This window comes from Pelobates fuscus, unplaced genomic scaffold (assembly GCF_036172605.1).
Source record: "Pelobates fuscus isolate aPelFus1 unplaced genomic scaffold, aPelFus1.pri H_1, whole genome shotgun sequence".
In the NCBI taxonomy this organism is placed as follows: Eukaryota; Metazoa; Chordata; class Amphibia; order Anura; family Pelobatidae; genus Pelobates; species Pelobates fuscus.
Window position 1 is genome coordinate 67,112 of NW_026961990.1, and position 16,550 is coordinate 83,661.

Below are 16,550 nucleotides of genomic sequence, written 5' to 3' on the forward strand. Positions count from 1 at the left end.
ATATATAAATTTTATGTGACCTACATGTCAGCAATTCTTTCCATGTAGGTCACAAATTAAATAATCACATTTCTTGGAGATGTTGGTGGAGCGTTAGGAGATTTAGCAACCCAATAATAGGCATTCATAAGGATGCTGTTAGCTTGCTTAGGTGGCAATAAACCATGAAATAGGCATCGTAGGAACTGCAGTATTTCCCCCACATCTATGGCTTATAACATTTCTCTTAAGAGGACTCCTGTCCTCTTGGGCCGACATTTTCAGCAATAGCTTGTCAATAGCGTTGTGGAGCTTTGATTGAATAACTAGGATAGAGGTCTGCTGGGATCATGTATCAAGGCATGTTAAGGTATGAATGTCCTCCCTCATGGAAGTGAGGTATGCATGAAAAAGTCGCAATAAAGATCTTATATCTTTTTTTGTGGCTGGTTTATTGTTATCTTTGTTGGAAGATGAGTGGTGTAACCCTCCACTGTCTGAACTTACCTCGACAACATCAAGTGTAAGTTCCTCAAAGGATGACCCTTCCAAATCCTGTGGAACCCTCATTTTAAGATTGGTCCACTTCGGGCCTTGAACTCGAAAATCCTCAATATTTTGGGTTCATGCTGGAATAATCAATTTCTGTTTTGTATTCTTCCCTTTGTCAGCCAGAGTGGATAGGGCAGAATCAAAGGTAGTTTCACAGATAGCGAGTAATATCAGGCTTTGCTGCTATTTTAGACCGGAGCTTGGTAAAAATATCTGTGCTTGGTAAAAACGTCTGTGCTATTGAGATCTTGCTCTGCCCCCCAAGTATACATTGTTTAAACAGTAAATGATTTATTGGTTGCGAATTAATGAGATGCTTTAGTCACCAATGCAAGTCTAGTTTACTAAAGCAGTTTTGGTGTATAGATCATGCTCCTGCAGTCTCTCTGCTCACATCTCTGTAATTTAGTTAATCACTTGTTTATACAGTCCTAGTCACATCTCCCTGCATGTGACTTGAACAGCCTTCATAAACACTTCTTGTAAAGTGACATCTAATTTTTACACGTCCTTCATTGCAAATGCTGTTTAATTTAGATTTTTTTGTCTCCTGCTCTATTATCAGCTTGCTTGACCCTATAGGAGCCTCCTGTATGCAACTTAGTTAAATTTATAGAGCAAGAGATGAAAACTTTTAAAGTAAGTTACTTGAGATTGAAAATGAAACCATTTTGTTTTCATGCAGACTGTGTCAGTCACAGCCAGGGGAGGTGTGGCTAGGGCTGCATAAACAGAAACAAAAGTGATTTAACTCCTAAATGGCAGATGATTGAGCAGTGAGACTGCAGGGGCATGTTCTATACACCAAAACTGCTTCATTAAGCTAAAGTTGTTTTGGTGACTATAGTGTCCCTTTAAGTCCCATACTTTATTTCTAGCATACATTGCTATTCTGAGATGCCAAAAATTAAGAAAGTCTAAAAAGTCATAAAATCTACCTGTAATCAAGCATCAAGACAGTCTACTTACTGCAGCTGAACCTTGTCCTTTAACCCCTTAAGGACCAAACTTCTGGAATAAAAGGGAATCATGACATGTCACACATGTCCTGTGTCCTTAAGGGGTTAAACTCATTAGTTCTGATTTCTTTTGTCCAATCCTGTACTGCCTATAGAGAAGCACTGGTGACGTTCATGTGTGGCAATTGCTCTGCTTGTCAATCCAATGCATCTCCTGGAAAAGCACCAGAAGAACACTACAAGCCATGTGAATTGTTGACTATATGTGAGTGTGCTGTTTGCTTGTGTCTATATGAGTATATGCCAGTATGTATGTTTCTTTATGACTGTGTGCTCATGTGTGTCTATTTGGCTGTATGCATGTGTATCTCACTTCTGCTAAAGTGCAAAGTCAGCAAAGATAACTCGATCTCAATTTCAACAGCTAACAAGCAGAAATATGGGCTTATGTTGTGTGTAAATACCAGAGCCCATTTTCTAGTCTGTAAAGTCGGTAAAATATGCTTAACAGTTTATTATATGCCATTGTCATATTATCGAAATGGTTGTGCATTATAATTCAGATTATGTATTGCTCTATTAAGATCTAAAATGTTTAACATTTACACAAGTGTTACTTAAATATAAACCATTTTATTGGTATTAATTCCATTGTTTGTGAGTTTTAATAACTCTTTTGCATTCTGTCATTTAGGTAAAAGAACTGATTTTGAGAAAATGTAACATAATCTGTGAGTCCCTTGTCAACACAGATTCACAGCTGGAAAATCACATTATAGACAACAGGCTTGTGGCAGGGCTTGTGTTCCTCCAAGTACTGCAATCTTACAATATACCAACAACCAAAGAAATCTGTGAAACTATCTGCTTTGTCCTGTGTTTAGAGGAAAAAATCAAGGGGTCTCTACACAAAGAGCTTGAAAACATAAAGAAAATTTTCTCTGTAATCCCACGGTAAGCTATTCATGTGAAATTAAACTGAAGTTGTCACAGAAGAGACAGTTCATTATTTCTACACCCATTAAAAATTATTTATGTGTTCAATTTACTAGTGTGAATAAGATAGCGAATACATTTTTAAAAAAAAAACAAACTGTGAATTTGGTGTTTAGGATGAATTTGCTTTCCAGTACTATATTGCCTTGGGTGCACTTTTTAAATGCTGTGCAAGCACTTAAGCTCCATTGTGCATTTCTACAGCAGTACTATACATGTGAATGGCACTGCACAGGTTAATTTACATGCTGTGGCCAGCTTACCCAGCAGTGCATCTCACTTTACAAATGAATACCAGTGTGATTTTTACTAAATAATGCGCAATCCATTTCTTTTTTTTTTTTTTTTAAATTCTTTATTTATTCCAGTGCAAAACATCACAAGCAATACATGCACAGTAATACAGAAATTCCAAACATAAAGCAAGTATATTGATACCGTTACATGAAATACCAACAAGAGGAGTGAACTAGCATGAATTTCCAGGTCACCCTTTCTCGTATCCCCATAAGCATGCCCAACTCCCGTTCACCACAGAAATCAAAAACCCCACAGGAGCTTGGATGTTCCGCCTGGCTTTTTTGTTATTATATAAAACAGTAATCGGTTAACCGATGAATAAGGTCGGCCGCACCTCCATCGCAAATTTGAGGAAAGAAGCATCTCGATAGAGTTTAGCACCCCAGCGTACTACCTTTCCTGTAGCATTAGCGTCACTCAAAAATAGTTCCGCTACGTGTGGCTCAGCCGTAAGAAGATTAAGAGACAGGAGAAAAGAGAAAGATGAAAGGTAGAGCCCGAGAGGTCGGGGCCTTAGAGAATGGGATAGAGAGAGAAGGAGGAGGGGGGGGGGGGGAGGGGGGGGTATCCGAGGAGTGAAGCCCCCCACGAAGCCTCGTGAGGGGTATGATGCCCGCTCACCACTATCTCATACAGGATTAATTAGTTCTTCTCCCTGTAGGTCGTATCTAGTCCGCCTAAAAAACCGCCTAACACAGAGGTCCCCTAGTAACATCTAGACGCCCCAATCAGTCCCTACCGTCTTAATCGCTGACAGTGCAATCTATCCAGGGGCCCCAAAGTTTGTCAAATTTCTTCGTTGTCCCCCTCACCCGAGCTGTCAACTTGTCCATCAGAAAGGTGTCTTTTATTTTTTGTATCACCGTCGCTATCGTAGGGGTCTCCCCCTGTAGCCATACCTGCGCCAGAGCTCTCCTAGCCGACAGATTTATCTTTTGGACAAGGGCCTGTTCCATTTTCGTCCAACCATCCATGGATCTAGACAGTAGGAACACCCACGGGTCTAGCCTCACTTCCCTGCCTAAAATTTCCCTCAGTAAAGCAGCTACTCGTTTCCAATAGGCTTGCGCCTCCAGGCACTCCCACCACATGTGGATATACGTGCCCTTGTGACCGCAACCTCTCCAACAGAGGTCCGTCGGGTTTTTGCCCATCCGGTGCAGCGTTACTGGGGTTGTGTACCACCTGAATAACGTCTTATAGGATTGTTCCTGCAGCGAGACGCACACCGACGATTTTGCCGCGGCCTCCCATATCTCTTGCCATTCTATTCCTTCCAATACCTCGTTAAGATCTGCCTCCCACCTATGTATGTATGTGATGTCACCCCATTCTAGCGTACTTGTGCTCAAGTGGGAATACAAGCACGAGATCAGGCCCGTAGGGAACTGTTCCCTCTTACACATTTTTTCAAAGAATGTTAATTGCATCGTTGCAGCCGCCTTGATCCTGAAACCCCGGGCAAAATCTCTGAGCTGCAAGTACCGGAAGTAATCAAAGGGACGCAGAGGAGCTCTGCTCTGTAGTGCATCGAATGTGATGAAGGTGCCGTTTTCAAAGAGGTCGCACAACCGCTGTAATCCTGAGTTTTCTATACCCTTGAAATCTCGAGGGCACATGCCCGGTATAAACTTTTTATTTCGCAAAAATGGGGTCATGGGTGATGGTACAGAAGCCAGTCTGTATTTAAGTACTGCAGCGTCCCAGACCCTAAGGGAAGTGTGAATCGCTGCGCAATCCACTCGATCTGCTGGTCTATGTTCCTTAGGAATCCACATAAGAAATTGTGGTCTATCTGGGCCCATCATGGTGGATTCCAGATCCACCCACCTCCGCTCCCCTGGGGGGGAGTGCCACAGTGCAATCTGAGTCAATTGAGCCGCCACATAATAAAAATATAAGTTCGGGAGACCAAGGCCTCCCCTGTCTTTTGCCCTATACAGGACGTTGCGGGAAACCCTTTGCCTTTTATTCTGCCAGATAAACCTTCCTATGGCCTGTTGAAGCGGTCCCAAGGCGGATTTACTCAAGTGGACTGGCAGAGCCTGGAACAAAAAAAGTATCCTAGGCAGCACATTCATTTTTACTGAATGCAATCTTCCGATCCACGAGATCGGCTTGTCTACCCATGTCTCCATGTCAGCTATCAACTGTCTAATCAGTGGGATATAATTTTGCCTATGGAGTTGAGAGGGGTCCGCTGTCAACCAAATGCCCAGGAATTTAATCTGGTCCTTCTCTATCCGTAGGTGATAGGTCCTCCCTATAGACGCTGCGTCTTCGTCCGTCATACCTAAGGGGATCGCGCTCGATTTATGCAGGTTGACCTTATATCCCGACACCTCCCCGTATGCTTCCAGCATCCTAGTCAGTGCCTCCATGGAGGCCTCCGGTTCTGTTAACGTCAACAAGACGTCATCTGCGAAACCCGAAACAACGTATTGTGTGTCTCCCACCAAGATACCCTTAACATCAGGAGCTTCTCGTATGGCCTGCATGAGGGGCTCCAGCGAGAGCACGAATAGCAGCGGTGAAAGAGGGCAACCCTGCCTCGTACCATTGCTCAGGTGGAACGGTTCGACTCGCGCTCCCGAAATTTGAATCTGTGCCCTAACGTTGGAGTACATAGCTTGAATAGTTGTAATAAACGGGGCCGGCACGCCATAGTGTCGCAACACCTCAAATAAGTAAGGCCATTTCACTCTATCGAATGCCTTTTCGGCATCTAGGGACAACAGTAGTGTCGGGGTGCCCTTCGTGACCTGCCTCCCTATGAGATCTATATTGCGTCTCGTGTTCTCGAAAAGTTGTCTCCCAGGTATAAAGCCCACCTGATCCGGGTGAATCATACCCGTAAGGAGTGGGCCTAATCTGCCCGCAAGCACCTTTGCCAAGATCTTTGAGTCGTGGTTGATCAAGGAAATAGGGCGAAAGTTCTCCGGGACCGAGTCGTCCCTTCCAGGTTTGGGCAATAGAACGATATTCGCCAAGGACATATCTCTATCAGGCGTCCCCCCATCCATCAACTCATTAAACCAGGGTTCCAAGTGAGGGAGGAGTTCTTCCCGGAAGGTTTTATAGTAGCTCCCCGAAAAGCCATCAGGTCCAGGTGCTTTGTTGTTTTTCAAGGCGGATATTGCCGCGTCTATCTCCTCTCCCGTGATACGGCTTCCCAGTACATTCGAAACCGCTGCTTCTAGTTTAGGGAGTCGTAATCCAGATAGGAAATTCTGAATCCCTTCTAGTTCCCGGCCCGTGTCCGTGGCGCCTTCCGAAGAGTGGTTATAAAGTTTAGCGTAAAAATCTGAGAACACCGTGGCTATGTCTGTGGGGTTTGTCTGGTAGATACCCGCTTCATTCTTGATCCTCGTAATGTGTGTGCTCCTTTGCCGTGGTCGAAGGGATCTAGCTAGCAAGGTATCCATCTTGTTCGCCTTCTCATAGAAGGTGCGCTTGGCCCATATCATAGCCCTTGCGGTATCATCCAGGAGCGTTTCTCTAATCGAGATCCTTATGTTCTGCAATGATGTCAAATTGGCAGGCGTAGGGTCCGATTTGTGTCTGTTTTCCGCCGTTCTCAATGCTTCCAGTAATGTGGCCAATCGTTGAAATTTACGTCGCTTCCTCAACGTCGCTTCTCTGATCAGTACACCCCTAATGACCGTCTTATGGGCTGCCCACACCGTAGCCTTCGTAACTCCTGACTCCGCTTCCCTTTCAAAGTAGTCCCTGAGTTCCGAACGAATAATCTCTACAATAGCTGGATCTTGGAGTAGAGACGTATTCAACCGCCACGACCAAGGGGACGCCGCGCTTAGCCTGTCTAGGGTTAGGGAGATATCTGCGTGATCCGACCAGGTTATGGACCCCACCCTGGACTCTGATACCCTGGGAACAGTTAGTGAGTTTACAAGAAACAGGTCTATCCTTGAATACGTGTCGTGAGGTGGCGAGTAGAACGTATAGTCAGTATCGTCTGGATGTTGAGCCCTCCATATATCCAGCAAATCAGTGTGTTGTATAAAAGTGTGTAACAATTTATCTTGCCCTCCCCGTTTGTGCGATCTCGGAGCTCCCCTACAGGGCCCCCTGTCCATTGCTGGGGATGGAGCCGCGTTAAAATCCCCCCCTACGATGACCATACCATGTGGCAGCGAGTTGACCACGCGGGTCATCTCTGTCCAGAATTCCCTGGACTGCTCGTTAGGGGCGTAGAGATTGAGAACATGGATAGTGTGAGAGTGTAAGGACCCTGATACTAAAACATAGCGTCCGCTCGGATCCGTACTGACCTTGCTAACCCTGAGCGGGCATCTATGATGTATAAGAATAGCTACCCCGTTCCTCTTATTGAGTGCTCTGGCCTCAAACGAGGTTCGAAATGTATGATCTTTAAGGGCAAACTTAGCTGATTTCGGCAGGTGCGTCTCCTGCAGGAAGGCTATATCCGGGTTCATGCGCTTCAGTTCCCGAAACATGAGACGTCGCTTTTTAGGGGCATTTAGACCCTTAACATTAAGGGACATTAGTTTCACAGGCATAACTCATCTTGTGGAATATCGCTATTGTGGAGCCTACCGACACTACCATCTGTGGCCAAGATACTGAGGGCGTTCCTCGATTCCCCCCCCAGAGGAGAGATATGATGGGAAAGGGCAGAGTGGAGAGGGAAAAGAAAAAGTAGAGAGAAGAAGAAGGAAGAACAACATAACATATTGTACAAAAGTCGCCTGGTCTTACCTAAAGCCAGGCTTATCCGGGGTATATGTCCCGTCATCCCCATAACTAAGAAAAGGTTCTGGGATGCTCGGGACATGGACCAGCCAATAATGGCACTACTTGAGTGCCAACTGAAGTTAAATATAGGAAAAAACACTGCAGACCCTGCATAACCCTTAACGGCAGGGAGGGCAAACAAAACCGAGTAAATGAGCCAGAGTATCTAATGTCTTATGCTCCAATATGCATAACCAGAGGAGACATAGTTGAGAAGGTATTAATCGTAATTGAACAAATGTATTTCTTTTTGTTGTTTTATTTTGTATTTTTTTTTCCCTTTTTCTTTTTTTTTCTCTTTTTTTTTTTTTTTTTTTAACTATTATTCTTGTTTTTTTTTTCTTCTAATATAAGATATATAGTTTTTTTTTTTTTTTTTTGCTAAGTAGAAGTCGTACACACCAATAAAGCAAGCCTAATATAAGGCAATGAATAAACGAATAACCCGGTGCTGAGAGAGTACTGCAAAAGAAATAAACGAATGAGTACATAGGTATAGTGCAAGAATAAACTCGGGCGGATGGCCGCCGGTGCGGAGGGGCGTCCCCCAAGGTGAGACTACGTTCCCAAGCCGGGGATAGGAGGGGCCAGGAGCAGGGAGGGGAAGGTCACTCTACCCCATACTACCTAGGGGGATCCCGGCGCCATCTCGTGGCTCCGGCCCAGACACCACCCTCCCCCACCCATACGGGGACGAGAGAGCGAGCCCATGCTTCCATGCCCCCTGTAGGGCCTAACCATCTAAGCCAACCATAGCAATTACACCTCAAAAAACTAGGGCCCTATTGCCTACCCGGCTCCCCACGGTTCCGTCCCCCACCCGTGCAAACATAATACAACGCAATACAATTGCGCAAAAAAGTACATAGCGACATACATAACAGTAGCCAGACATCATCCCCCCACCTCCCTCCTTGCGGCCGTGGGTTATATAAAAACAGTAGCCCGGGAGAGAGAAAAAAAAAGAAAAAGGGAGAGGGGGGGGACAATATCGTCTAAAGGCATGATAGTTCCGTAGTCTACTTTGAGATGCTGGCTAGGAAGCAAATGACCCCCAGTCCCGATCCTCTCCGATCCCCGATCCCCGCACCCCAACATGAGAAAACAGAAATATAAAAATAAACGGTGAATCTGACCACCCCGGCGTGCAGCCCATAAAGAAAAAACATAGGGGGCACGCATAATCAATGAAGGGGCGTCATGTCTCAGCAACCCTAACCCACCCAATAAGGGGAATAGGTGCTCCACGAACCCACCCGGGCCCGAGGGCCTTCTCAGGGACCCTCACGGGAGCTCCCCAACCATGCCCCCACTGGGTGAGCCCCAATGGAAATTAGGCTCCAAAAACCCGCCATACCATCCGCATCTTAAGAGCCCCCCCTCCGGAGTGGAGAGACAAAAAACCCGATCTCCTCTCCGCCAACCACCGCCGGATCCGGGTCGGCCTACCACACCGGGACTCACTCACCCGCCGTGGCCCACTCACCGGGGAGGGGACGCAGCTCCTCTACGGCAGGAGGAAGCTCCGACAGCTCGATCTGGTCTCGGATATCCAGGCTCCTCAGAAACGCCGCCGGGTCTCCGTCCGCGTACAAGGTTTTGGTGCGACCATCCCGGAACGCCAACAAACGGAATGGAAAGCCCCAAGCGTATTTCACTCCATGCCTCTGTAGGAGCCCCGTCACAGGGCGCCACAGCCTTCTTTTTTGGAGTGTGGCCGGTGTCAGGTCTTGAAACAGGGTGAGTTCTACCCCGCCATACCTGATTGGGCCCTCTCTACTCCTCTTCAGCAGGGCTTCTTTCGTCTGGTAGAAGAGAAACTTAATAATCACGTCCCTCGGGCGGTTGTCAGTCGCTCTTCTTGCCCTGAGAGCTCTGTGCGCTCTCTCGATATGCCACTGATTATCCGGCATGTCCGGCAGCAAAGGCTTCAGGATCTTAGTGACCACTTCCAGCAGCGGGCCCTCACCTTCCTGTTCGGGTAGACCCCGAAGCCTGATGTTGTTCCGCCTGGACCTGTTCCCCAGGTCGTCCAGGGCAGATTCCGCCGCGGTCAATCTGGAAGACAGCTGGTTAATCTGAGCCGTAGCGGCATTGTGGGCCACGACCGTGGACTCCACACGCTGCTCCAGCACCGCCGTCCTCGCTCCCAAGGCCTGAATTTCGGCCTTGACCTCGTGTGTGTTTCTGGTGATTTCCGCAGCTAAGTAACCGCGAACCTCCGCCAGTTTTGCTAGGATTTGCGCAGTATTAGCTTCCGACACTTCCGAGGCCGCCGCCGCTCCCGGGCTAGAGGGTGATCTCGGAGCCATCGGGCTTTCCCGTCCGCCATCTTGGGCTTGCGATCGCATGGCGCGGGAGGCCGCAAACAGATCAGTCACCGTGGCTCCGTGTTCCGATGGCTTTTTGGACTGTTTCTTCGGTGCCCGCCTGTCCATAATGGCTCCCCCGGTTATTTTCTCGTCCAGGTCAGTGTTTTTAGCGCTATTGTAAGCTTATGGCATAGTGGTCCTAACGGAGCTTCAGGAGGACACGTCCATCTTGCTCCGGCTTCAGACCACGCCCCCGCAATCCATTTCTAACTGTTAATACACCATCGATTTGTGCAAAAGTCTTACAGGTGACAGTTCATCTTTAATAAGTGTGATACCGGAGAAACTGACGGAAGCGAAGCACAGAGAGATGGACACAGGTTTCTTCAGGAAGGAAGAGATTCTTTATTGGATCACCGATCGGGACTCAGAGGGACTAACGTTACCAAAATACAGCAAGTTCTGAGCCCCGGACAATAGTGCAGGCTCCTTATATAGGCACATAACTCCTCCCATATTAAGCTCCACCCGCACATTCTCTTGACCAATCAATACAAGTAAGAATTAACTTCCTGCTTGACCGCATGGCTTGTCCAGCACAATGGAGGAGGGGAATACTACATCCTGTATTCTTGCACATGCTCCGTACACTACTGATCGTATCTTACCACGTGCAACCAACTGATCGATACGTCAGCATATGCACGTACACATGCCACGTGGTAATCTCGGCCTACTAAATTTATTTTTACCGAGATTCCACCACATTCCCCCCTTTGATGCCTCTTGATATTTCACAATTACTTGAGGCATCACTTAACCTTAGTTTGCATACACCGCAAGTTACCTTGAACCAGACCAGACTTATCTTATGATGTGAATCTTCAACACTCATCTTCCTGCATTGGTTCTCCCTGATCTAGAGCCTCATATTTATAAATTGCCATTATCTGTGCAGCAGCCTTCCTCTCTGCTATATTTTCTATCAGGCTTTGCACAGACCTAACTACTAAGGGTATAAGACACGGCAGGAGTAGACACAACATTAAAATCAGTAGGACTCCACCTACCACTGCCTTAAGCCCTCCAAACCACTCATACCAGCTACCAAACCAACTACTTGGATTGTACCCTTTCCATACCTGAGTAGGCACATGCGCTAGTTTAACCATATGGCTAGTAAGCTCAGCTATTGCTTGCCCTTAGTCATCTATTTGAAGACAACAATTGCTCAGGTTAAACTTCCCACATACACCTCCCTCTACTGCCAAAAGGTAATCCAAGGCTAATCTATTTTGGTAGACTGCTGTCCTCATCCTGGTATTATGCTTCGCTAGAAGATTGAGCGCTTGTGATGTCTCGTTAGTAATAATCTCAACCACCGCCTGTAATCTTATAATACGGTTGAGCATATAAATAGGGGTTCTATAACCAAAGGTACCATCTTCTGCCCACGTGGCTGGCCCATAATAATCTATAATACGCTGGGGAGGCCATTCATTATCTTCCCAGGCGCCTATCTCTATGGGTCCCCTTTTCTTCCTATGATTCACATCATACACTTTAACACCTAAAGTCTCACCTGTTTCAATAGGTAACAAGAAGAAGGATGGTTTGAGCATACCCAACACACATGCCCCTTCCCAGTCCTGTGGCAACTCCGAATAGGCTTTCTTACCACAGATCCAGTACAAATTTGCTGGGGCTCTCCAGGTAGATGTGATGGATAAATCAAACCACACATCCTTTAAATTGGCGTATCTAGCAAACGGGTTAGATGGTTCTGAGACATTTGAAGCCGACCACCAAGTTGTATTCTTTGTATCATCATCATAAGCTTTTTGCCCTAGACAAGTTAATTCTCCTACAGAAGTATTATACATTATTCCTTTCCTTGCTATGCAAACATAACCTATGATGGAGGTCTTTAATCTCCACTCAGATTTACCTCTAACACTCATATGATAATCGGCTTGTGTAGATATTAGTTGGTCAACTGCCTCAGAACCGGACATTACCTCCTTTGCTTCCCAAGGCCATTGGTCTCCCATGTTAGTACCTCCACACACATAGCAGTTGGTAACATTAAGACTACCGGCAATACTTTCAGCTAAATCAATGAACAGGTTTTTAGCATTATGGGGGATCTTATTATCTATGCTCATCTCTTCATAAAAGGAATGGTATACTTGATGAGTTTGGGAGGATACCGTATCAGTCTCTATCCCTATAAACAATACTGTCCCAGGATCTAAACCCGTCCCGTATATTTGAAACCCAAATAAATTGCCATACTTGTCTAAGAACTTATCGGGGTTATTTATAAGTATATGGACTGGGTTGCATTCCATAGACTTACAATATGGGCTGGTAGGCAACTTAGTCACTATCATGTCTTTGTCTACTGTCTGTCCCCAAGTTGCCCACCCCACACAAGACCAATATGGGCAAAAGTTATAATCTCTATTTGGGCATCTAGGACTCACATATTTATTTTTACTACTGGGACAAATATATATATCATTAGACCCATACGTCCTCTCCCATCTAAGATCCCCACATACATTCCACGGCTTTCTACCACTTGATATCGCTTTACACGCATCAAATAGCAGAACACCCGAAGAATGTACGGATTCTAACACCGTCTTATTAATTAGGGTCCCCTGAGGATCTCCATTCCTGAGAGTCAACCAAATTGTACGGGGTTGATACTCCGGACTGAAGCACTTAGGTTCTCCTACTCCTAAATGGCACACACTATAGTCTATATTTAGGTATCTACATCTCGATACATCTCCTTTACACTCGTATTGTGAATGCCAAATTAGGGTTTGGGAAATATGGTTACCTGTTCTTGTAGTCTTAATGCATACCTCACAGCTAGGAGTGTCGGTACCTCTACCTTCCTGAATATAAAAATACACATAAATAAACATTATCATCAACACATCTTTCGCGTCATCCTCAGTCTTCATCCGTGCGAAGGCACCTCAGCTTCCAGGATGTAAGGGCTGCAGGGAATGGAGTTCTGCTCGTCTTCACAGGAGTCCCTTCGAGACTTTCCCTGGCTTATACACTATACGTCGGTGGGCGGACAGGCTTTATTATGGCCTTCTCACTCACGCACCAAATCCCAAAAATAATAAAATTTTGTAATCCACACAAGTTCCTCGTTACTCCGACTGAGTCGTGCGTTTTAACCGGATCTTGCAGGGATTCTCTGGATCTGCTGTAACTTGCCAAGAATCGACTGCTGCTGGTTTAACCCTGGAGTGATGTATCCACGGAGTCACTTCGGCTACTTTTATCGCTGTAGGGGTAGACAAAAGAACAACATAAGGACCTCTCCACTTGGGCCCTAACGGTACATTATTCCACTCTTTAATCCACACTTGATCTCCTGGATGATAACTATGAACTGGGGGATAAATATTCACAGGTAATCTATCTTGTACCCATTTCTGTATCTCCTCCATAGTCTTACCCAACTCTACAACCTGCTGCCGGGTAATTCCTTCTCCCAACTGACTCAAGTCCCCCCTTAAGTTACCAAGTACGGGAGGTGGTCGCCCATACATGATTTCAAAAGGAGAGAGGCCCATCCTTCTGGTAGGGGTACTGCGGATTCGCAATAGAGCTATGGGTAAGAGAACGTTCCACTTAAGTTGGGTTTCCTGACACATTTTAGCCAACTGATTCTTAATAGTTCTATTCATTCTCTCTACCTTACCAGAACTCTGGGGTCTATATGCCGTATGAAGCCTCCACTTTATACCAAGCATATGAGTCAGTTGTTGTAGGCACTGATGAACAAAAGCTGGACCATTGTCCGATCCTATAGAGCAGGGTAGTCCATATCGGGGTATTATTTCTCGTAACAGGAATCTCACAACTTCTCCTGCTTTCTCTGTACGAGTAGGACATGCTTCTACCCAGCCTGAATAGGTGCACACAATTACCAGCAGGTAACGATGTCCACCCGATTTAGGCATCACTGTAAAGTCAATTTGTAAATCGGACATGGGGAGTCCCCCCATAAACTGGACTCCTGGTGGCTTTACTGGTCCTTGTCTTGCATTATTTTTAGCACACGTTACACATATGTAGAAATGTTTTCTGAGAGATTCTTCTGTGCTATCTCTCCCAGAATGTGTCCCGTTGTGATAATTTTGGACAATTTCTACCGCTAGTGATGCTGGTATGACTATTCTTCCATCTTCTAGCTGATACCACTTGTTCTCCAAATACTTTCCTGGTTCAGTCTTTAACCACTCCTCTTCTTGAGCTGTATAAACTGGAGTCCATTGGGACAGTGGAGTTGGTATAAGAGCAGCTATATGCCCCACATATTCCTGTCTTCCTGATTCAGCAGCACGCTTAGCTGCACTATCTGCCATCCGATTTCCTTTGGTTACATCACCATCTCCTCTCAGATGCGCTCGACAATGTATGATACCGACTTCTTTCGGCTCCCACACTGCTTCCAATAGTTGTAGGATTTCAGCTGCGTACTTGATTTCTTTGCCTTCTGAATTCAGTAGTCCTCTTTCTTTATACAAAGCTCCGTGGGCATGAGTGGTTAAAAACGCATATTTGGAGTCCGTGTAGATGTTCACTCTTAAACCTTCAGCCAATTGTAACGCTCGTGTCAGTGCTATCAATTCTGCCTTTTGTGCTGATGTTCCTTTCGCCAGTGGCCGAGCTTCTATCACCTTGTCTATTGTTGTTACTGCATATCCTGCATAGCGGATCCCTTCTTTCACATAACTACTGCCGTCGGTATAATATTGAACATCGGGGTTCTGGATGGGAAAATCACGAAGATCTGGTCTACTTGAGAATACTTCATCCATTACTTCCAAACAATCATGTTGACTTTCAGTAGGTTGTGGCAAAAGGGTAGCTGGATTTAAGGTGTTTACAGTCTCTAAATGCACTCTTGGGTTTTCACACAACATTGCTTGATACTTGGTCATACGGCTGTTACTAAACCAATGATTTCCTTTGTAATCCAACAACGTCTGTACTGCATGTGGGACTCGTACATAAAGTTCTTGACCCAGAGTGAGTTTATCGGCTTCAGCTACTAGCAGGGCGGCTGCAGCTACGGCTCTTAGACAAGGTGGAAGTCCGCTGGCCACTGCATCCAATTGCTTAGACATGTAGGCAACAGGTCTTTGCCATGATCCCAAGTACTGTGTCAATACTCCCACAGCCATTCTTCTTTGCTCATGTACATACAGGTAGAATGGTCGTGTGTGATCAGGTAGGCCTAATGCTGGGGCACTCATCAAAGCCTTCTTCACATCTTCAAATGCCGTTTGCTGTTCTTGAGTCCATAAGAAGGGGTCGTGCTCTGTACCTTTGATAGCTGCGTACAGAGGTTTTGCCAGTATCGCGTAGCTGGGAATCCATATCCTACAGAAGCCTGCTGCCCCCAAGAATTCTCGCACTTGTCTTCTATTCTTGGGTATCGGTATTTGGCACACAGCTTCTTTTCTCTCTGGCCCCATAATTCTTTGACCTTCAGAGATATGGAATCCCAGATATTTGACAGTTGGCAAACACAACTGAGCCTTCTTTCTAGACACCTTGTATCCTGCCTTCCAGAGAATGTGTAGTAGATCGTGCGTTGCTTGCTGACAGATTTCTTTTGTAACTGCTGCTATCAACAAGTCATCTACATACTGTAACAATACACACTCTCCTGGGATGGACTCGAAATCCAGTAGATCTTGACTTAGAGCTGAACCAAATAGGGTAGGTGAATTTTTAAACCCTTGGGGCAGTCTTGTCCAGGTCATTTGGCGTTTTGAGCCCGTTACAGCGTTCTCCCATTGGAAAGCGAAAATACATTGACTTTCTGCGGCAATTCGGAGGCAAAAGAAGGCATCTTTGAGGTCTAAGACTGTAAAGTAAGTAGCCCCGCCCGGAATTAAAGCAAGCAGGTTATATGGATTGGGTACAACTGGATGTATACTAACAACCGCATCATTGACTGCTCTCAAGTCCTGCACAGGTCGATACTCATCTGTACCGGGCTTTTGAACAGGCAGCAATGGGGTGTTCCAGGGGGAAGTACAGAATTTTAGGATACCATACCGTATGAACTTATCCAGATAAGATTGGATGTTCTTCTTAGCCTTCTGCGGGATGTGGTATTGTCTTAGGCTTACTGGATAAACCCCAAGTTTTAATTCAATTTTAATAGGTGGAATATTGCGGGCCAGTCCTGGTGGGTTGTTCTCTGCCCAAACTCCTGGTATGTTGAATAATGACTCATCACTCCTAGGGTTTTGGCTAGTCAACGCTGTATAAAGTCGCCACTCTTCTTCCTTTGGTACAGATAATGTCATAATACCTGAAGGTCCATTAAACTTTAAGGATGTTGTTCCATTTGGTAGGAACGTAATCTGCGCTTGTAATTTTGATAGCATATCACGTCCCAGCAATTGGACTGGACATTCAGGCATATAAAGGAATTGATGTTTTACTACGTGGCCTCCCAATGTACAGAGTCGACTTTTAAGAACCGGTTTTTCAGCACTTCTTCCAGTTGCTCCTATTACAGTAATAGTCCTTCCAGATGGAGGAGCAACTAGATTAGTCACCACTGAATGTTCAGCACCAGTGTCGATCATGAACGCACTCCTTTTTCCCCCTATTGATACAT

At 45.7% G+C, this 16,550-nt stretch overlaps 1 protein-coding gene across 1 annotated transcript in view; it reads left to right on the forward strand.

Annotated features, from left to right (window-relative positions):
- The window catches only part of LOC134585304 (E3 ubiquitin-protein ligase RNF213-like), an 86,227-nt gene that overhangs the window by 32,699 nt on the left and 36,978 nt on the right, over positions 1-16,550 (forward strand). The window contains exon 5 of the mRNA XM_063440724.1: positions 2,185-2,444. Within this exon, the coding sequence (XP_063296794.1) occupies positions 2,185-2,444 (260 nt within the window). The remainder of the gene's footprint in view (positions 1-2,184; positions 2,445-16,550) is intronic.